The sequence below is a fragment of the Cnephaeus nilssonii genome (genome assembly GCF_951640355.1).
Source record: "Cnephaeus nilssonii genome assembly, chromosome: 14".
In the NCBI taxonomy this organism is placed as follows: domain Eukaryota; kingdom Metazoa; phylum Chordata; class Mammalia; order Chiroptera; family Vespertilionidae; genus Cnephaeus; species Cnephaeus nilssonii.
In genome coordinates this window covers 18,263,352-18,287,538 of record NC_137085.1, presented here as the reverse complement: position 1 = coordinate 18,287,538, position 24,187 = coordinate 18,263,352, and the positions used below count along the sequence as shown (strand labels likewise).

The 24,187-nt window shown below is 39.7% G+C and overlaps 1 protein-coding gene across 4 annotated transcripts in view; it reads right to left on the bottom strand.

Moving 5' to 3' along the window:
- Positions 1-24,187, bottom strand: part of LPAR1 (lysophosphatidic acid receptor 1) — a 118,652-nt gene that overhangs the window by 42,047 nt on the left and 52,418 nt on the right. For all 4 annotated transcript variants that reach the window (XM_079790978.1, XM_079790979.1, XM_079790980.1 and 1 more), the window contains exons 2-3: positions 22,141-22,300; positions 6,429-7,176 (exon numbers count right to left, since the gene is read on the bottom strand). In XM_079790978.1, the coding sequence (XP_079647104.1) occupies positions 6,429-7,176; positions 22,141-22,185 (793 nt within the window). In that variant the 5' untranslated portion in view covers positions 22,186-22,300. The remainder of the gene's footprint in view (positions 1-6,428; positions 7,177-22,140; positions 22,301-24,187) is intronic.

Sequence of the window (24,187 nt, the reverse complement as noted above, 5' to 3'; positions counted from 1 at the left end):
TTCAAGGAATCTTTGTATCCCTCATGACCTTGAATGATAAGGACAAATGACCGTGCAACGCAGTCTCAGCTAGACAAGGTCTGAATCGTTCTCATCAGACCTAAAATAAGGGAAGAGCCTCGTGTGCTGGCAGCTCTGTCCACACCTCAAAAGGAACTCTGTTAGGTTAATGTGGTATTTTTTATTTGTGTTTATGCTTTAAAGTTCCTTTTGAGTAAAAATATTTGAATAAAGTGGAGCAACAAAAGGGTATAAAGAGCTGGTATTTGAAACTTTGTTTTCTCTCTTGACCGGCCCAAGCTGGTCTGGGCAGCACGTTGGGGCTTCCACAGGGTGTCTCTCCTGCCCACACCCACGGTGCCAAGCCAGCGCTGGCCAAACAATCACAGCTCTCATGAATATTCTCTCGGGCTCTTCCTCAAAGAGGCCTTCAGTGAGAATCCACGGGGACCTGAGGGGACTCGGGGTAGCTTTGGTTCCTCTTCAGATCAACAGGATGTGCGGCTGGTCACCTGTGGCCAGGGAATAAGAGAGTCTTGTACCCACTGCCTTCCCCCAGCAACAGGACCAGCTGGGAAGCCCTCCCTTCCTGTCGCGCGGCTCCCCACTGCAGAGCAAAGCAAGAAGTTCATTTCTTTGAGACGATCCTCTGTAAATGCACCACTCCCTTGAGTAGGGGATATATGTCTAATGCTAATTATTTAAGAAGCTGATGTGGAGAAAAGTCACAGTCCCTTGCTTTTATTCCAATTCCATGGATGTTTTCCACAAGAAAATTCTACATGGCTGATCCACAGTAGCTAGGCCCTTATCATTTTATTTATGGCGTAATACAGAGAACTCAAAAATAATCTTAAAAATCAAACTGGCCAACTTCATCCTACAGATGAAAGTACAGAGAAATTAATGCATAGAGAAAGTAATTGCCCTAAATCACCCAATTAATGGCAGGGTCAGGAGTAGATCTCAGAGGCATTCTGCTTCAATGAATATAAATGAGAAAACACACACACACACACACACACACACACACTGGGCAAAACAAACAATAAAAAAAAAGACAAATGAAAAACAAATACAACACTGTTATGAAGAAAGCTAACAGGATACTAATATATGTGGAAACCATATAATGTGCAAGTAATTCAGTTTCCCATGACTTTGTCAAAGATCCAGTACAGAGATTACCAACTGGTTATAATTCCAGGGGACCCTCTCTGCAGGTGCCAGGTACGGCAATAGCCAGTGTTTACACCTAATCCCGGCTACCCCCGTTGATACCTGTTCATGCTCACAGGAAGGAAGTGTGGACTGGACTGAACCAGGTGGATGCATAGGCAGTAAGAACAGTGCCCCCGGGAAGAAAGCAAACCCGGATCTCGGCTTGGGCCACCAATTAAAAACTCAGTCCTAAATTTCTCAGTCAACTTGGAAACTTCAGTCTCTTTATTTGTAAGATAAGTGAGTTACATGGTGCGCTTTTAAGTACCCTTTCAGCTCTAAAATTCGAAATCTAGATAGATCCTTGCTTTTTTTTTTTTTAATGAAAGTTCTTCTTTACCAGCTTTACACAATGGAACAAGTCCAGTGTTGAGCTCTGCACTTAAAATGCAGGAAGAAAACCTAGAAAGAATATTAATAAACAAGCAAAGAGAAAACAGAGCCTACAAGGAGGGTGACATACACTCTGGGTTGACCAGACCATTCTTGGTTTATGCCTGTTTTCCCAGGGCCCTAACCACTTAATGCCTGTTTTCCTTAAATAAAAGTGTCTCGGTTTGGATGATAAATTACATGGTTAATCCTATAAGGAACTGCTGTCATTTATCTTGGGGAATCAATCCTTCAGCATCTCTGATCATGTACAGGCCAAAGCCCAAACCCTTTTTTGTGTTCTGAAGATGTTGCTCTCTCTCCAGTCAAAATGCAACTCTTTGCTGATCACACCTGGCTACTTTCAGTTCCTCAAAGGTAAGGACCTTGGCTCCTGCTCCTACTTAGCTTCTCCTCCACCCCCACCCACACCATGGCAAGCTCCTCCACAATCAGGAAGACTAAGCTGAGTACTGCCTCCTGTGGGGGGTCCTCTCTTCCCTCCGCTCGGGATTCCCTACCCAGACCTCTACTAGCACTTGGGCCCGACTGTCCTGCAGCTCTTTCCTAGTCTCCTCTCCTGCATGATAAGCTCTGTAAAGAACGGGGTGTATCACTCACCTTTTTATCCCTTAGCATACAACCAGCACTCAACAACATGTCTGATGAATGAAAGAGAAGCACATAAGGATTTGCTAGCACGAAATTGGCCAAGTTATCTTTCCTCAGAGTGAACAAGAAAACAATGGACTTGAACTCATCTGGCCCATCACTAGTACCACGACCAGTAAGTGTCTTGTATGTATGTTCCTGTGATGGACGGCCACGGTCTACAGCAATCCTGCAGCTGAATTCCAGTTCTGCTACTGACAAAAGTGGTCCTGGATAAGTTACACACCCTATCTTAACTCAGTTCCTTCGGTAGGACACGGGGGAAAGACAACGGTCCTTGGTGTAAAGGTATCAACAGTGCAAGAGTAGGGCCCAGAGAATGTAGGTAATAAGGGGTGATTTAGCTCCAGTGGTGATCATCTCCAGCCAGAACAGATCAAACTAGAAAAAGAGTGTAATGAGCCCCACAGGTTCATAATCCCCACCTGGATTTCTGTTGCTGTATGTCCCTCACTCTGTCCCAGGGCTCAGAGGCAAAAACCTGCACACTGTCACCATTATTGTCTCTTTCTAAATCCTGGGTTTCCTCTTCTAATTATCCCCAGTAGAAGTGTCATCACAACGAATAGAGCAGGAAAGGCTGGGACTTACAAGTCAAGACAGACTGTGGTCAAATAAGGAAGAACTTGCCTGCCACTCTGGTTCAATTGTGTAACAAACTCAAAAGGAATTCTTGGTAAAATGTCAAGTAGGGAGACTTCGAGCCTGGGTAAGGATTACATGACCTCATGCTGGGATAATAAACCCTCGAGTTAACTATACCTGTAACAAAACACTCACTCAATCATAAGCAGTCAGTTATGGTGCCGCCACTGCAAAGCGTGGGGAAGGGCTGATAAAAACGCGAGTCCTGAGAGTCATCATTGGAAACAAAAGGAGGAAAGGAATGCTCCTTAAAGCTTTCTTCCACCCAGGCAACAAAGCACAGGCAGCTAGGCAGTATCAACAGAAACAAATGGGGTCACAATGTTTCAATTTAATAGCACAGCGCTGTTCAAACTTCATAACAGAACCCAGCACAGTGCAGATGATGGTTTTTATTATGGAGATACAGGAGCGCATGGGCTCTGGAACAGAGAGGGCCTGCCGCGAACTCCAGCTCCTGCGCTTACCTGGCTGTGTGACCTTGCACAAGTTGCCTAACTTCTCTGTCCCTAAGTTTTCACCTCTGAAAGAGGAAGGTAACAAATACATAATGGTACCTACACTCCACAGGGCTGCTATTACAAATACTAATTTCTATAGTAGACCAGTCCAGGGCAAATGATTCATGCTACCTAAGAGTTTGACAGCCCGGCCAGCAAGGCTCAGTGGTTGAGCGTCGACTTCTGAACCTGGAGGTCACGGTTTGATTCCTGGTCAGGGCACATGTGTGGGACGCGCAGGAGGCAGCCAATCAATGATTCTCTCTCATCATTGATGTTTCTATCGCTCTCTCCCTCTCCCTCTCTGAAATGAATTTAAAAAAATAAAATAAATAAAAAATAATATGACAAATAAAAGTATTAAGATCTAGTGCTCACTCAAAAGCTGCTTACATACAACCTTATGCTTAGAAACGGATACAGGTATTGCCACCATAAATCTCAAGGGTGCCTTTATTTTATGCTGACTCCCAGGAATTCGACTTGTTGACCAACAAATCCTTTTCCTGGTCATGAGGACTGGACAACCCAGAGGTCACTTTACCATGGTGAAACGGAAACTGAAGGTTCTCTACACAATTAATCCAACTATAATCATCCCCCAAATAAATGAAAGTTAGGTAAGTTTTATTTACTGAGCATCCACATGGCCGGTCGCTTTGCAAGCTGTTGTACTTGGATTGGAAGATAATGTGGAGAAAATGGACAACACATCTTTGCAATCCTTGCCTATCGTCCCAAAGCTGACAATCTGGCAGGGGAGATGGATATTAAAAATAAAATGTGCACCAAAAACCCCATTGTCAATAAACTAATTTACAATAAAAAGAGCTTCAAGTAGACTAGAATTCTTGTTCCTACAAGACCAACCCATCTCTTCTGTGCAATCATGACTACGCAGAATTCAGGCAGCAGAGTACATTGTGTGAATGGTTTGAGGCGTCACCTTGACAAGTATCTGCATAGGATGTGAATTCCCTATTCTAAGCTTGCTAACCACCCGCCCCGCTCATTCTCCCATTCTTACTGCTTTTCTCAAAAAGGCTACAGTCCATTTATTTAATTTCTTTTTCCTATGTTACAGTCACATACACATAAAACTTCTTCCATTATATACCTATACAAATAATGCTATTTTCCCAGAGGTTGTCACCTGTATTTGATATCTGCAGAGTCTCCAAGCTTAAACCTCAGAGGGCAACATTACTTTTGTTATGTTTAAGTTTGGGGTTGGTGTGCTGGGATGGAAGGGGCATGTAGGGCAGATATACACTGAAACTATTGCCTCAAAAACCCTCAAAATCATTCTCATTTAACCTACAAAGCAACCCAATGAGACACAAAAGTTAATGTACATGAGTCTTGAAGCATACTGCATACCTGAATTTGTTAGGCATTATACAAAGGTCAAAATCAAAACAAGAACTTGGCAGGTTCATACTCCAAGTTCAATAGTCCTTTTCTGCTAGCGGCTCTATGAACTGTGAGCAGCAGCACTTGAGGTATAATAGGAAAAGTGGCCCCCATAAGATGTGTTTCATCTGTCATGGAAAAGATGTCCTCGTGGCACAGGTATGCTCCAATTCCCAAGGTTTTCGGTGCCAATTAACATATAGGGAAACCATTTTTGTACTCCTACTAAGCTTTGTTGGAAGGAACAAGATAATCTCATATCTGAGGGGCTGGAGTTCCCAGTGGGAATATTATCTGTGTCCAGTCAGTTACAGACAGGGATTCAGTTGTATCAGCAACTCCCAGGTCTCATCCTTATCCTTAAGGTCTATGTGAAGGTCTCAATCAGCATACCCAGCTCTGACCTCCACGACGCATTTGCTCTAATCAAAATAAATGGAACCAATGCCTCACCCAGAATGCTAGTGTACTCCGTGACGATTAGGGCTCCATCTCTTCCCAGGGACTACATGAATGTAAGTCCTGGAGTTTCAGAGGAGCCACACAATCCCAGGTCACATTCATTCAACACGGCTTTAGAAATTGGCCCAAAGAGCATCAGAGGAACTTTCCACTGAATTTCCATGGGGAAAACTGAAATGCTCAAAGATATTTTTAAAAACGTGATCAAACACTATTCTGAATATAGTCTATGGAGAAAATGTGATCCAATAGGGTAATTATTTAAACGAATTCTCACTGGGTGAACTTTTAAAAGACGCACTCTGAGCTCCAAGAGAAATGTTCTGTGTGTATCCTTTTTGTGGGTAAATCTCCAGGGGTCAGAAGAGGACCTGGAACTTAGATGTTCTTTAATTCCCTGAGTAGTACTTAAATGAAGAAATAAAAATATTCCTCCTGGTCGTTACCATGAATTTTTCATCCAGGAAAAACAATAGTTATTTAAAGGCAAAAGTTGTTTGCGTATACATAGAAGAATAAAAACTTGCTCCTCACCTTAAAATATAAATTAACTTCTACTACTACAAATAGAAAATTAGTGGGGAAAAAACTAAGTTTTCATAGAGATGGAGAATGCTATTAATTCAAATCCATTTTAGGCAGTAAATCTATACAAAACCTTGATATACTACCTACCTGTGTGTAGTGACAATTACAGAATGTGAAAGATAACTTATTTATAAATAGATTCATAAACATAGCTATCTATGAAAGCATATTCATATTACACAATAAACACTTTCTATCTGAAAATCTTGCATAGAGACCACAAGGCAAAAATCCCACAACTGGACTACAGGAAAACCTGTCAAAGCTGGAATTTTTCAATACTTGATAGCCAAACTCATCAATGACATATTTCACATCATCATGTACACTAAGCCACTAGACACGCATTTCCCTAAAGCTAATTCTGTCATTGTAGAAAGACTGGTATGCTGTCTTCACCACAGAGATTTGATAAAAAGTACCTCATCCCCTTGTAAGTCCTGCATACCTACTGGTGAATATTCATACCATCGTTTACCACTATCCTGAACTAACAAAGCTTATAGTAGGACATCGAGAATCCGTAGAGCAAGCGACAGTCAAGACAACGCTTACCGAGCACAATGACCACAGTCTTCAGAAGACTCATCATGGTGTCGCGGTTCCGCCGGGGCCCAGAACTGTGCCGAGACATTCTCATAGTCCTCTGGCGAACGTAGCCAAAAATATGAGCGTAGAGAACCACCATGACGACAAAGGTCACCAAGTTGAAAATGGCCCAGAAGACCAGGTAGGAGTCACTGTAGAGGGGTGCCATGTTGGAACAATGTTCAATATCACAGATGCAGTTCCAGCCCACACTGGGAATGGCCCCCATAACAATGGCCATGGTCCAGATGACCACAATCACCACCACCACCCTCCGGTTGCTCATCCGCGTGTGGAGCTGCATGCGGAAAACGGTGATGTGCCTCTCGATCGCAATGGCCAGCAAATTGGCCACCGAGGCCGTCAGGCTGGTGTCGATGAGGCCCTGACGGAGGAGCCACGTGCTGACAGTCAGTCTCCGAGTGTTAGGTCCCGTGTTGAACATTAGGTAGAAGTAGGCCAACCCGGCAAAGAAGTCTGCAGCGGCCAGATTAGCCATTAAGTAATAAATAGGAAAGTGGAAGCGGCGGTTGACGTAGATGGCCACCATGACCAGGAGGTTGGCCAACATGATGAAGATACAGACGGTGATCCCAAGCCCCATCACCAGCTTGCTGACTGTGTTCCATTCTGTGGCGAGATACTTCCCACTCCTGTTATAGAAGAAGGCGATGGACTCATTGTAGAAGCACTGTGGTTCATTCATGGCTGTGAACTGAGGGAGAAAGGAAGAAAGATGAAAACCAAGGAAAAAAAGAAACCACAGAATCCAAATAAAAAGACATATAGATAACACAAGATTTCGATGGTAAATGTCACCAAAAAAAAAAAGCAAAGAATTTGAAAATCTGCTTCTGCAAAATGTTCTATGATTATGTTGAAACCTCAAGGTTTCTCACTGTATTACTATCCTCAAGAGTTTCAAGATTAAAGACAGTTGGAGTTAAATAAATGACAAGGTCTGTGCTTGGTGGTTGCACATCATTGATGTTTACTAGAAAAGCCACATGGCCCAGAAATCTTACTTAAAATACATGAGAAAGATGAGAATTCTGCAGAGCATTACAACTGGAATATTTATCATAGTGAAATCGACTTGGACCTGTTATTTAGGGAATCTGTAAACATAGTTGGTTTATAGATAGGGTATCATTGCCCTATTATTCAGCATTTCTGTTCTCACATAGAATGTCCTGTCTGTGACAGACATTTTTAATACAAGTCCCCACAAGGTCCATCAGCCCCAACATTTCAAAGAGGTCACTATGGATCAAAGCTTCTTTGCCCAAAGCCAGCATTTGCTGTTCAACATTCCTGTGGGCAGCACTGTCTACCCCCACGACTCCTTGTCCCCAGAATAGCAATCGTTAACCAATCTATGATGTTTGAGGACTTTTTTTTTTTTTTTTGGAAGACATAAGAAATATGTTACCTAACGTAATGTCCAAAGAGCAGCTGACCTTTTGACACTGCTTTACAAAGAGCGAGGTATACTTAGATTAGATAAAGAATATCTTCTATGCCCTGGCTGGTTTGGCTCAGTGGATTGAGCATCAGCCTGCAAACTGAAGGGTCCTGGGTTCGATTCTGGTCAAGGGCACATGCCTGGGTTGCAGGCTGATCCCCAGTAGCGGGTATGCAGGAGGCAGCCGATCAAGGATTCTCTCTCATCATTGATGTTTCTATCTCCCTCTCCCTCTCCTTTCCTCTCTGAAATCAATAAAAATATATTAAAAAGAAAAAAAAGAATATCTTCTAAAATGTGGAGTGATAATGTGTTATGTGTTTTCTTATTTTTTAATGTCATCAACTAGAATATATTTGCTTATTATTTATACCTTACTTGAATCCAAAAAGGATTGAGGAAGTTTATAATAGAACTAGAGGCCCAGTGCATGAAATTCATGCATGGGCAGGGTCCCTAGGCCTCAGGGATCTTTCAGTGTATTGGATGACATGCAACCAACTGAGCCATACCAGCAGGGTGAAAATATTTCTTGAAGACAATTCACATCTACCTTTTTCCTTTTATTTGATATTGCGTTTAATTAATTACTTAGCAAATGTGATAGTTTTAACCTCTATTTTTTTTTTAATTTTGGGTGTAGTTGACATTCTAATACTGTAAGAATTTCAGGTGTGCAGCATAGTTAACCACTATTTTAGACCAAATATTCTATTCAATATCCACAGGTTGTGCATAAATGTTTACAAACCCTGAAAGTTTCCAAATAGTATAAATGTTTATTAAATGGTTAGTCTTTTAATTCATCCAGATATCAAGAGTCTCTTTCCTCATCTAGACTTGAAAAGCTTTTAGATCATGCTTCTACCATTACACATAGCATGTTGTATAATTATTTATAGCTTAACACATTACAGATGGATCATGAGAATTCTTGCTTCATATTACACAGTGTTTTACAAAGTATCATACTTTAAAAAGATATTAGCTTGTAAGAACATGTAATAAATAACTTCAAAATGCAATGGGTATTTAATATTAAAGCATGCCTTTAACATTTATGTAAAACGTTTTTTGTACTCGTTCAATAGAAACTTATCTGGCCACGGGGTAAAGCTAGCAATAAAACTACTGGTCTGCAATGTGTTAACTTGTCTGTTTCTTAGAGATCATAGTCCAGGGAAGTAGTGAAGATCTTGTCCTACACGTATTGGTGTCTTACGTACCTTCCACAGAATCTCATTCCCTTGAGATCTGGGCATTTGGCTTATAGTGTTCCATTCCACCCAAATCTTGCCATTACTCTGGGTAACTCATCTCATTTTTTTGCCTTTCAGTTTCTGACCTCATCTCTGATGACCTTCTATTTCATTACAACATATCTGCCCACTCCCGTGGCCACACCCTGGACTTTGCAACCACTCAGAACGCCCTTTGGAAATAATTAATTTATACATCATATGTTGTGCATCAAAAAACCACCAAACATGAGTCTAAGTAATTACTCTTCATATGGTTATTAAACAAAGCAAACATCAAAAATAATTATTGAAGGTTAATTATTAAAATAATAATTTAATAATAATCTGGGATTAAAATTACCATATCAATAAGAACTTGAAAATAAGGAACTCAGAAGTATGCAAATTACTGTTTATATTATTATTAATCAAGTAAGATTCAAAACATACTATTTAAATTATAACAATAATTTTCAAATATAAGTTTAAATATGATGATTCAAAAACCACCAAATTGAGTAATTAATACACTAAAGTAGGATGACTACTTTTCATATTACAGAAGATAAAAAGAGTGAAAATAGGGGGAAAAGGTAATGCATAGAATGATAATTTTGTAAAATGTATATAGATCAGACTATAATTATTTTATCTTCTTCAGAAAAATAACTAATATTTATTGCAAGAAATTTAGGGAAAAACACATAACAAAACTCTCAATAAATACCTTTTTTAACTTTATTATCCCAATATCCAAATCACTATAATTAGACATTTCTCTGTAATAAGTTACAGAAATGTGCCCTGCCCAAGGAAAAAGATGTAAATAAAACGGGATTAACCCCACATGAAATTGTCCTCAAAGCTAGAAAGAGAAATCCACATTCATGCCCTTTTCACATCCACCGATTACATCTCAGGATCCTGGGTCGCTGGCTGCTCTACCGAACAGCTGTTCCACATCTCAGAACGTACCTCACTCTATCATGTGATCTCAAAAGAAGTCAAAACAAATCTGCCAAGCCCCAACTCGAAGAGGCACATGTGGTATTCATCTTCACTACGCACTTCATTTATTCATGTGCACATTCACAAACATGTATGGAATGCCAGGTATGGGCATGCCATTGCCCTACACCAGGCCTCCCAGGGGTGCCAAAATGACACACCTGAGTGCCTGCTGTGGAGCCACTCACAGCCCGGCCAGTGGGTTTTTTAATCTCCTGAGAGACAATTACATATTCATTAGCAGAGGGGAAAAGGGAACACTTGGCACCGGCTCTCAGACGAGTAATTAAAACTGTGTGACTTAGTAAGTACTTAGATAAGAATGTAAATATGTACTCTACTGCCATTCTAAAGGAGAGATTTTCATCTATGCTGGATAAAGGGCCAGTAATAAGACATAAATCAAGCCTTCTCGGTCTCCCACTTCTGTTCAAGCACAGCAATGGGGTGGCGGAGGGCTTCTTCCTGACCCAATGCTCCCCAGCTAATTAGTTCAGCAGGTCTCCAGACGCTCTGAGTGCGGACTTTCTCATCTGTCAAGTAAGGTCTGAGTCGCCTCTCAGGCTTCTTCGATTGTAGCTCTTAAATGTCAAGCAATCAGACCTTTGACACACTTCGTCCCCCAAAAATAATTAGAGAAGAGAGAGTATAGAATTAAATGCCATTAATGCTCTATTAACAAGAAATATAGTCCCCACACTTTTTATGGCCTCAAATTAGAAACAATTCAAAAAAATGGGATCATTTGCCCCTAGACCTAGAAAATAGGCCACAAAACAATGCTGATTCAAACGAAAAATGTTTCAAAGCTAGAATCCTTAAAATAGCTGAAGAACATGCAACTACTAGATTTTTAAGTTTATCTGAAAAAAGTACAGAAAATGTTACTTTTTATAAAGTAACAATATATGGGATGTACAGGGTGAGGCAAAAGTAGGTTTACAGTTGTGAGCAGGCAAAACACGGTTAAAGCTGTTGTAATAATCATAACCTGTATGTCTTTTTCCATGCGAACAACTGTAAACCAACATTTGCCCCACCCTGTACACATATCTAAAAAGAAACTATGGAAAATAAATTATAAATAAATGAAAACACTTTGTATTTTTTACAACCTCTTGTAACAGGCCGAGATAAAGTGGGCAACATCATACTTGTCAAATTTCCAAAGAGAGTGAGTTTTGAGTTGGTCCTAAGAGGAAGGAATGGGAAAATTCACTAAAAATACAAAGACATGCCAGAGAAAACTATGTCTTCTAGATCAGGCGTCCTCAAACTACGGCCCGCGGGCCACATGCGGGTGTTTTTGCCATTTTGTTTTTTTTACTTCAAAATAAGATATGTGCAGTGTGCATAGGAATTTGTTCATAGTTTTTTTTAAACTATAGTCCGGCCCTCCAACGGTCTGAGGGACAGTGAACTGGCCCCCTGTTTAAAAAGTTTGAGGACTCCTGTATCTAGATGAACTGCTGAATTCAAAGGGATGCAAACCAAGGTGATAGGCTGCCCTGCAAGCAGATTGTCAGATTATGGGAAAAGGACATTAAACATTATTGGGAAAAGGTGAGCCCATGGCCTTGACTGAGGCAGTGAGTTAGAGCTGAGACCCAATCATTAAACTAGGAGTCTTGAAGATCTCCAGATCAGTAAAAGAATAGACCAGAAAATAATAATAATAATCTACCCACTTGCACTGGGGAAAACAAGCGAGTCTGTCTATTTTAGCTTAGGCTCCTGGTTGGGATATAAATAAAAGATTCCCTTCAGAAATCAGGATCCCAAGCCTGTAACTCACACACAGTTGGGCTTTGAAGTTAGTCTCTCTGTCAAGTCTGAGAACCCACAAAAGGAGAAATTAACACAAAGTGATGTCTTGGGCTTGCGATATCCCCCTCCCTGCTCCTGGCACTGGCCAGCATAAACTCTCCTGAGGACCCGGCCTCAATACAGATATCATGTACGAAAATCGGCAGAACAGTCCGCAACAGGATTAGACCCAAGATTTAAGACAAAACTGGTTGAGTTTTTGTGTTCCCTCTTTTCCACTCCTACTGGTTCAAGAGCAACATTTTCTATTTCTATTCCTTAATGCTTACTTTTAATATTTTAGCATGCATACTTGACTAAAGGTCATCCTTTGCCCTTGACAACCTTTCACTTTTACATGTTGCTGTGGTTCAGCATTTACTTCCGTTTGTTTCGACACTGACCTAAAATTACTTAATATTACTGTTTTGATTTTATATTTTCAGAGTTTATTTATTTGATTATCTTTACATGATGCCAGAACAGCCATGATACAAGAACAAACAAGGAAAGTAAAAGTAAAATAAATTATCAGTAAATATGATTTAAGAACATAAATGAAAAGTTCCTAAATAAATATATTTCATACTTATATTTTATACTTATATTATATATACATTATATTATATAATTATATATCGTATTATGTTATATCATACAAATATTATATATAAATATCATATATGCTATAATGACTAGGGTTTATTGCAGAATGTAAAGGTGAATGCAAACATTTAAAAATCTGGTAATATTATTGACCACATGAACAAATATAGGAAAGAAAAAAGGCAGTTCATCTCAACAGACACAGAAATGCACTTGGTAAATTTTAATACCCTTTCATGATAATTTGACAATCCATATATTACTTATATTTTCCCACATATGTATATCCACAAACACATGTGGGAAAATGATAAATATCAATTTATAGTCTGAGCTAAGAGGGAGGTTAATAAAATCAGGACATACAAGGGGCTCCAACTTTATTCATTTGTTTTACTTATTAAAACCCAAAATTTTTAAGCAATTACATCAAAATGTTAAATTTTTACAAAGCTAGGTAATAGATATGCTATTGTATTATAAAACTCTCTCCCCTTTTCTGTATGTTTGACATATATATATATTTCACAAACATCTAATTTAATCTGAGTTGCAGCAAATGGTTCTGTTGCCGATAAAAGATGGAGGGGGAGCAAGAAGAGGGGAAGAGAAGCAGCAAGCACTATTACTAGACTTCACCAGGCCCAAAGAATGATTAATGGATCAAAACTAAAAGATGGGATGATGTTTCACTTAAGTTTTCTATTTCTTAGGAGACAAATAAAGGGTATGGGAGATGACATTGTAGATTTATAGTGGCTGAAAGCTTAGGCCTTAGAATCCATGAGACCTGGGTTCAAATTCTACTCATAGAATTTTTATTGTGATTGCATTAAATCTATAGATGCATTTGCAGAGAACTTAACATCAAATCAACACTCTTAAAATCCATAGACATGGTATCTATTTAAGTCTATTTTAATATCTATTAATAAAGTTTTATAAATAATCTCAAAGAGTTCTTATACCTATTTTATTATTAGAGTTATTCTAAAGTACTTGATACTCTTAATGTACTTACATATAGATTTGGGGGATAATTTTCTCATCTAAGTTGTTTATTATTGAAATATAACTGACATATAACATTATTATTAGTTTTAGGTGTTCAATTTTTTTAAAACCAGGCTTGTACATCCATTTATTTACATTTGTAAAGAAATATGTTGTATTCTACCAGCCATGTTTATTATATTTTTTAACTTACTTGTCTATACTTTCCTTTCCTATAACTAGCCTAGAGGAAAGCAATAGAATATACAACAAAAAATGGACATCATTTAATATTTTAAGTATTTAAAGAAATTTATTTTTAATAACTTTAAGGGGGAAAACATGCAAAACATTCTCATAAGACCAAATGTGTATTCCTGATACACAATTTCAGTTAGACATCCTGGTGTGACTAAGACTATCATCTACACAGATTCCCTGTTCTTTGTCTCTCTTCTTTCTCCACTGTCACAGAGCCGAAGTCCCATCTGCAGGTTCAGAGTTGCCCGCTTTTCAAATCTAATCTTGAATAAGACAGCAGGCTGATGGGCAGCTGAGCCACTCCACACAGACACGTCTCACAGACGTAGGATCTATACCCAACCATGACTGCTGAGTCCTAAGTTCCCACTGGTCATCCACACACAATACAGCAGGCCAGAGGGAAGCCCTCGGGCTGGGATTCTTCTGGAGTCCTCCCCTCCATTGTTTCTGCCGGGTCAGTAACCTCGTCAACCACAACCAAGTTAATGCTCAACAGAGTTCTAGATATGCAAAGCCCTGAAAGTTGACCCAGGCCTAAAACCAGATGAATGTCTCTTCCTTCCAGGCCTGAACTAAGGCTCTAAAACCTCCCTAAACTGGCTGGTGGAGATTCCTCTAAGTGCAGATATTTTGAAATCAGGCAGCTACCTAGTTCACCAACAACCATACCTACCCCTCTTCTGCAGGACTGGCATTCTTGCTGTCAAACATGGTCTTGAGTCTTTGAAAATTGCTTATTGCCAGCCTAGTCTTTCAAGAACTAATCTGCTCCGTGGTCCTTGCTTAAACATCTTGTTTGATGCTGAAGGGCAGGTATCAACCACTCTCCCTTCTCTCCCAGCCTGAGCCTGCCGAGGATAATCATTTATGAAATGGGGTAAGTGTAACTTGAGGGCAGTTCTTTATGTGATGCTAGGCAATTACCGAAAGGCAGCATCATCACAGAGCAAATGAAGGTTGATTTTTGTAAATGACAGACTTAATACAGCAAGGTACAGTTCTCAAAAGACACAAATCCCCTGGGCCCTATTATTATGATCTTCTCAGCTGGTTCAAAAAACAACAGGGCGTTGTTCCACCTTAGTGTTTATTCACGGAGAAGCTACAAAGAAAACTAGCTGGAGAAGTTCGGAGTGGGGAAAGGAAAACAGGCAAACAGCACCATAATGGGCAGGAGGAGGGAGAAGGCCACATGTCTTTGAAGGATAAACAGGTAGCTCCATTAATCATTAAGGAATAACCATTTAGAAAGGATGCATTGGAAAGAAAGAGAAACAAACGTGAAAGGTCTCATTTGTGGCTGACCCCAGGTATCCTGGTACAATTTTGTCCTAAGAATAGAGAACTCAAAATGTGCCCTCGGATTCTGAAATATGATAGCCTCTCAAGCGCTATCTGAATTTATAAACACAGAAGAGGGCATAGATGAATTTAGATTGCAATATGAGAACAAATTTAACTTCTAATGGAAACATGGTTCAAGATGGAGTAAGTCAGAAATTTCAGTGTTTATCTCCACTTGCATTTATTCCTGGCAATACATTGGAGTTTTCTGTAGAGTGTTTATCTAACTTGGCTTTCCTTTGATGGATCTTTTGGCGTGGTACATAAGCACAGTATGCACACAGACCACGTGAAGAGGTAACTACTTTCTTCCTGTAAAGAACTCCCAGGATAATTATGGGGGGAAAGGAACAAACTAACATATGCCAGGTATCTATTAAGGGGTGGATACTATACAGAGCACTTAACATATTTTGCCATTTAAACTTGTAAACACGGTGTGTATTATTTGAATCTTAGAGATTTTAAAAAATAAAGCTAAAAGAGATACTTTTAAAGATCTCCTAGCTATGAGATTTAAACCTACACTTGGACCCAAAGCCACTTGGATCTAAGCCCAGGCATTCTCTTTTCTCAATTTCATGTTAGATGAGACCAGACCATACTATGTCTTTATTGTGTGGCCCTGGAAACAGACTTCCTACTGCAATTAATTGTTCACACTTTAGTCTAAAAGAGGGCACTATCAAGATATTCATGAGCCCTAGCTGGTTTGGCTCAGTGGATAGAGCATCAGCCTGCTGACTGATGGGTCCTGGATTTGATTCCAGTCAGGGGGATGTGCAGGAGGCAGCCAATCAATGATTCTCTCTCATCTTTGATGTTTCTCTCTCTCTCTCCCTCTCCCTTCCTCTCTGAAATCAATAAAAATATATATTTTTTAAAAATGAAATATTCGTGATCCCTTACTTTAGAGAGTCTTAATTTAGCAACTGCCATCATTCCCTTACTTTGGAGCCTTCAGTATATGTCTCTCTCTCTTTTTTTTATTCTTCAGTGGTGAAATATTCTGGTTAATATTTCAATCTATGTCCACACTTAGAGAATAAAGGGGGAAACGCTATTTAAACCTTAACAAAAATCATTGAACATTGTTAAGCAGAAGAGTAAACTAATATAATCCATGTTTTTAAAGGATGATACAACATACCAACTACCAAAACACTTCTTAGAAAAACAATTGGGGAAATCTGAATATGAGTGAGTACAAAATGATATTAGAGAGTTCTTAATAATGGTATTGTAATGGTTAGGTAAGTAAATGGTTTTTCAGAGATGCACAGTGATTATAAAGGTTGAGATAAGATGACACAATATTAAGGATTTGCTTTAAAATATTCCATCTCCACCAAATGGAGAAAGCAAATTAAACATGGCAAATGTTAGTAAGTATTGAATCTAGGTGATAGCTATATTGAACTTCATTATATTATTATTTTTATCTTTGTGAATGTTTGAAAATTGCCATAATACAAAGTTCTTAAAAAAAAAAAAGTCTTTCAATCTCAAAAAACACAACCCATTTAATGTGGAATTCAACTGCTTTAATCCACAAGTACCCACTCTCTCATATCAGAATTAAAACCTCTAAAACATAGATTTTGTAAATATGATGAATTTTGTTAGGATAACCTACTTATTAATAATGATGTTCAAAAACACCTATTTTTCAACAGATAATAAGGAGAGGCCTATTTGTATTGTATCAGAGCACTGGGTAAATACTAGGGGAGCAAATCTGATAAGACATTGAAAATCTATTCAAATTCATGTCTTTAATGAAAGCTACAGGAAATCTGGCAGGAACTTGGAGAAATCAACATGTCTTTGTTTCCTTGGATTAAAACCAAGATAGCCACTTAACCAATGACAGACAGAATGAAATACCTTGTAAAAAAAAAAAAAAATACTGATAGAAGAGAATCCTTCCTTACTGGAATCCCAGGTTTGAGATCTGAATACCTTTGAAGTTTTCAAACAACTCTTCTGGTCTCTAATACCAGTCCTAGATTTGAGAGAGGCCAACCCCCTCATTCATATATTGAACTATTGACCCTTCCGTTCCAAAGGAAAATGAAACTTTTAATCCATATTCTACCCACAGTCACTAGATGAACCACAATTAAGGTCGTTCTAAACAGAGTTCTAGAAACAGAATAGTCATTAAGAGCGGCAAGTTTTTGGTGTCCTGTCCTCCCTCCGTCCCCCACCATATCCACAGGGTAGGAACACATTCATTTAACCGAATGAGCATGTTCCTGTCTGCGAACAAATCCCTGGAGCTTCCTCTGGGTAAGGAAGCTCTTTATCAGTGTCTGGACTAGGAGGACTATAAATCAGCTACAAACACAGCTTTCCTGCTGCTGCTAGTCCAGTTTCGCCTCACTATTCATCCTGCTTCAGAAGACCAAGGTGCTCTCTGAGCATGAGAAAACAAAAATCCATCTCAGACTGGGCAGCAGCAAAGCAGGGAATGCAAACTTGTCCCACTTCAAAGCACAAGGCATATCTTTCACTGGCTAAATAGCAATCCCAGCAGGAGTGACAATGAAAGCTTTCTTCCCTGTTATTGTTCGAAACAATCACAGGCTATTTGTTCATATTAATTAGTTTATATCTAGTATTAGGCAGCCTTGATTAGAAAAATGCTCTTTGTTACCAAATGAATAGAGTAACAAACAAAACCAAAAGCTTTTTCTTTTTTTTTTTCTTGCATTGTTGTTTTTGCCTTAGCAAAGAATTTTTGAAAAGAATCGTCAGGCCTTTCACACTTCAATGTGGGCTTATCTTTACACAGGTCCTTGAATTCACTCTCAAAGAATGCAAGTTGATGTGCCAGACAATACCAGGCTAAGCTGATTGAGTGAACTGCTTGTTATGCCTTGCCTAAGGAGATGCTGTATTTAAATTACTTTTACCTTCTTTGAACTTTGGGGAAAACTTGATCATAGGAGAAAAGGCATCAATACAAGCTTGGGGACAAAGACAAATCAGTCTTGGACTAAAAGTTGACTGCACAAATTACACGTGAAGAGTTGCCATATAATCAGGAGGCCCATCATCGACCAGAGGATGCTGGGAAAGAAGTGACCCAGTGGTTGGCATCTCTCCAGAAGAGTTAGCTGCCTCTGCCTGGGACCTAATACCCCAGTTTATAGCTGACTCCTTCCAAGTGGGCTTGAGTTCCCCCAAACATCAGAGGCTACTGCTGTTCCCAACATATGGTAAGAATAATAGGGCTCACTATCCTGGTTGAGATTAATTAATGAACTTGTTCAACCAAATTGTCAAAAGTCAGGGTTTGAACCCAGGTCTAAGACTTAAAAGCTACACAGGCTTCTTCAAGATTAATGTTAAATTCCTTCCTGTCAAATTCCTTTGCTTGCAAGGCCCTGCAAAATCTTCTCCAACCTTGTAACTTAACCCACCTTCCTCCTCTACAACCAGAAATATGCTGATAAATACGTAACAATGGGCCCTTAGGAGGGAGGGACCGTGTTTGCCAATTTCCATGATGTAAATACTCCACCCTGGCTGATTCCAAGCGTGAACTCAATGGGCTCAATAAATTCCTGAAAACGTAACCAGGTCTTGTGAGCTGGCAGAGCTGGCTCCACCGTGTCCCTTACAACCTCATGCCCCAACATACTGCAACTATCCTGAACTGGCATGCAAATGCTGTGCTCTCTCACCTGGGGACACTTGACATTCACCCATGCCATTTCCTCATCCTTAGCAGAATAAGTCATACTCATTCCTAAGCTCCCAGCCTGGGGGGGTCTTCCTTCAAGAAGCCTTCCCTGATCCTCCAAAGTCTTTCCTGGGTTCTCCGCTTTATTCCTGGAGCACCCAGATTTCCTGTGTCAGAGCATCTGTGACACAGCATTGTAACTTATTGTTTCCTTACCTATTTCCCACTACATGTCTGAACTCCAGCAGGGCAAAAGCATTGTTTATCTTATTTGTTCTTGCTTCCACAGGCCTGCCACAGTGCTTGTTAAATAATAATCCTGAGATGCATGGAGCAATATGTACCAGATACTGTTCTAAGTTTTACACATCTTTTAAACAACTGTATCAAGTTGGCTTTATTAATATTATGCTCATTTTTCAGATGAGGAAATGGAGGCACTGAGAGAGAGTAACTCCTACTGCCGGGATCTGAGCCCCACCAGTATGGCTGGAGAGCCTTATGCAGCCTTCTAGACCAGCATTTCTTCCCTTCCCCCCCCCCCCTCGCCCCCGCAATGGTGACTCTCAAAGAGAATGTTCTATTAAATTTAAATTCTACCTAGTGAGAGAAATTAAATACAAAAGAATACGATTTCCTCAGGTAGGGCTAAGCTTTAGGGGGACTTTCCATCACCCAAGATCCAATCTTTGCCTTGTTGGGGCAATATCATTTCCTTTGACAATGTATGTTCTAGACATTCTGCTATGCATTTACATTAATGTACCATATGTTTATCCTTAAAAACATATGGTCTTGTTTTACAGCTTTTTGTGTGTGGTTTTGTTTTGTGGTGTTTTTTTTTTTTACAGTTTTAATTATATTTTCCTGTAAGCATTATTCTGCATCTTCCTTTCTTTTCCTTCAATCAGATATCTTGAGAAGATACCGCTGTATTAAGATATATAGGGGTGGGCAAGAGTAGGTTTATAGTTGTTTGTATGAAAAATAATACAATAATTAATAAATAGTAATAAAGAATAAACTCTGTGTTTCGTGTCCTCACAACTGTAAAACTACTTTTCCCACCCTGTTTATTTGTCATTTTTAACTGCTGCATGGTATTTAAATCATTATCAGCTTTCCTAAATTTATTAAGCCCTTCCATTATAATATAGTCAGAAAATTATTTTTCTTTCTTGGCCTTCAACTAAGTCTTCAATGAATCTCTTTAAACACATCTCCTTGGGCTCACATGTGTTTTCTAATGTAAAAACAATGCTTAGACTAGGGTATGTGCAAAGGCATATAATTTTAATACATATCGTCAAATTACCCCTAGAGTGACTATACCAAATTATTTTCCCAAAGAGAATTTACAACAGTACACGTTTCCCCAAGTGTTTATATTAAATATGACCTCTTTCTACCTTGGGTGGTAGTAAACATTTTAATTAAATGAGTCATTTAAAAATACTTATATTACTCACCAGCTGATAGTAGCTTGTGTAAGAGGGAAGGTGTGCAGATAAGATGATGCTGTCAGAAATGCTGACACGTGACATAAGCAAGACTGGGATGCTGAAATGCCTTGTCGGGGAACCTGTCCTGGGGCCTAACATCACAGAAGGCTAAGAATAGCCATTGCGTGGGAGCAGCTGCAGTGCACGTTGAAATGGTGAACTCGGGTAACAGGAACTAAATCGTTTTACCTATTGACCACGTCTCTCAGGGACCAAAAACACTGCTGAGGGGAATGGCAACCAAACACCCAAAGTGAATTGAAGTGTTACAAACACAACGATCCATTTACCAGAAAGAGAAATACATCTAATAGAGATAACACTAAGCGTCCTGGGGAAGTAATACTAAAGTTTTAAAATGTTAAAGACCGGCAAGGACTTTATCCATAAAATTCCAAGGTGTTTTAGAGGATTTAAAAATAAAAAGCATAATAAATACAAATGCCCCTTACTCCAGCTCCTTCTTCCTTTCCCTCCCTTACACATACAAACACCCCTCCTTGAAATACTTACAAAATGTAGTAGTTTCTGAAATAATACAGAAAAAAGAAGTGAGGAGTAACTTTCTGTATCATCAAGAGACAAATTTCAACCAAGATGGCTCTTTCTCAAGGTGTACCTTTTTCTTTAACCTTGTCATGAATGAGATGGGAAGTCATACTTTAGAAGGAGGAGGAGATGAATGAACAACAGACAAGAAAATACATATATTGAGCAGCTACTATGTGCTTGGAACATATTCTGTCATTTAATCCATATAACCATCCTGTGAACTGTATTTACAGGAGAAGAAATTAAGCTGAGCGAGGTTAGCATGACTCAGGCTCCTTATCTAGCAATTGGTATGTGAATTCAGGCCTAATGACTCCAAAGTCTCTTTCCCCATTGAGCCACTCTGCCTGCTGAAACTGAAAGAGTCCAGTTAAAACCTGAATAGATCAGATTGTGAAGTAATCTGAACAAAAACAATGTTCCTGTCTTAATACTGTTCTTAATATATATATACGGTACATAAATATATTTTATTGATTGCAGAGAGGAAGGGAAAGAGAGAGAGAGATAGAAATATCAATGATGAGAGAGAATCATTGATTGGCTGCCTCCTGCATGACCCACACTGGGGATTGAGCTTGCAACCTTGGCATATGCCCTGACCAGGAATCGAACCATGACCTCCTGGTTCATAGGTTGATGCTCAACCACTGAGCCACGCTGGCCGGGCTTACTGTCCTTCATTGGATAGAAAAAGTAATTCATATTATTGTTGTTCAGAAGTTTCTAGAATTGCATTTTCTTTTCAAAAAGTTACTAAAATAGGTCAAGGCAAAATGATAGTAATAATTATAGGAGTAGGACAATGAGACAGCATTCAGAAAACTGGCTATAAGTTTACATCTGTTCTGAGATATTTCATTAAATCCTAAAAAAGCCCAGACAGGAAAAGAAACAGGGTTCAGGATTCTCTTCTGACTGTCTTGACTTGGAATTGGATGCCTATAGTAATAGCCAAACATCCTAAGCACTGAAAACCAAGGCCCCTACAAACAGAGACCAGCTCACTAAAAATCACTTGCTCACTGTTCCAGCTGCTTCTTGAACTAAACAGCACCTGGCCACAAAAGCACTATTATCCAAATACCCACCGAAGGATCATTAGGATACACATGATCCCCACAGTCAAACACACTTTCTGAAACTCAATTTAAATATTCAACGAAAGGATGATTCACTCAAACCTGTGCTGGTCTGAATCACGTACCTGGGGCTGTGAAATGAGAGGGGTGGCAGTGGAGGCGGCAGCCATGGCGGCTCTGTAGTTGTGGGCAGTGACCAGGCCCCAGCACCACGGCGCCAGACACAGGAGTCAAATTCTCGTGGTTGCTGATCAGATCGCAGTCATGCTAGGAGAAGCAGCGGACCTGGAAAAGAACAGGAAAACCCAGTTAGCCTGTGAGGAATATCACATGGGAGTGAAGTACCATTTGCCGGAGGAAGCAAAAATCCCTCAGACCAAATGCCAACTACCAGCTTAACGGACAGAGGAATCCAGGAGAGAGCATCTAACGTCTCAACTCCAAGACTTTCAGTCCACTCGTCCAAATCGTGTTAAGTTGATGTATTTTCACAGGTTTGAATCCAACTCTGCAGGCTCCCTAGATGTTTGGGGATGTCAGTGTCTATTTGTGAAGACGGAGAGAATGGGCCAGCGTGAGAAGCCATCCTGTCTTTAACCAATAAAGCAATTGAGGGGCCTACAACAGAGAGCTGAGAGTTTACATACAAAGGGCAAAGAGAATACACCATCAAGGGTTTTAGAGATCAGCCCCTGCCCATTAGAAGATTAAAAACATCGGAGGCTGGAGAAGAGAAGGGACTAAATCATAGTTTCATTAATGGCAGAACCAGCACTGGACCAACAACCATTCCCACTCCAGTGGGAAACAGAAGGTGAATGGTTCCAGGTTTACATTTCCCCTGGGAATGATTAAAGAAAGGGAAGGCACCCCACAGGCGCAGGAGTCAGCCACAGGAATGAGTCAGGTACTCAGGTGGGTGGAGAGGGCTTCCTATCTCAGACCTCCCCATGTGTGAGGAGAAGTGCATTTTTAAATCCTTTGACATCCTCAAAGAGGGGATGCTAGATAAGCACCAAGTATAACTAAATCTTTCATTATTAATATGTTTATAAAGAAAACTCAACAAGGTGTTAAACTCCCTGCAGTAAAGCATGGCCCAAATTCTGTTGAAAGATTAAGGCCATTGTTTCCATGTTGCAATTTAGCCCAGAAGGGAAATTTTTTCATTTAAAAAAAAAATGTTTTTAATGTTTCAATTTTAAGAAAATTTTTCATTTTTATGTTGTTTCCATACCACCTAACATATTCTTTTTATTTTGTTTTGTTTTGTTTTGTTGTTTTTTGTTAATCCTCACCCAGGGATATTTTTCCATTGACATTTAGAAAGTGGAAGGGGAGGGGTAGAGACAGAGAGAAAAACATAGATGTGAGACGACACATCTATTGGTTGCCTCCCACATGCACCTCAACCACAGCTGGGGATCGAGCCTGCAACGGAGGCACATGCCCTTAACCAGAATCAAACCCAGGACCCTTTGGTCCGCAGGCTGATGGTCTATGCACTGAGCTAAACCGGCTAGGACGCACCTACCAATATTCTTTTATTCAAAATGTATTTATTGAGCATTTGCAGTGAACTCAGGGTATAATGAGTAAAAGTACGCAGCCTGACTTCAGGAATCTTTTGCCTGTAAATACACTTTCTAGCTTCACCAGCATGCAAGATACCTGAACTCTGATAAACTATTACAAAATGATACTTTTAATAATACTGAAAGTAACAAAGCAGGATCACAAGACCCAAGTCTTGGGCAGTAGGAACAGTGAAGTTGGACGCTTACTCCAAGTCGTTTGGCCTCAAGTCCACTGGCACTACTCTGCATTAGCTGGACGCTGAGCAAGTCACAGAACCTCAGACATTTTCCTAGGAAATAATCTAGGTTTGGCAGCAATGTCTACCAACTTTAAATTTTGATTTGTATCCTGTCTTTGTGTATTATCCTTCACACTATAGTTTCAGTCGCTTTAACTTTTCTTTCTTTCTTTTTTTTTTAAAAATATACTTTTATTGATTTCAGAGACGAAGGGAGAGGTGGAGAGATAGCAACATCAATGATGAGAGAGAATCACTGATCGGCTGCCTCCTGCATACCCCGCACTCTGACACTGAGGATTGAGCCCGCAACCCAGGCATGTGCCCCAGCCAGGAATCAAACTGTGACCTCCTGG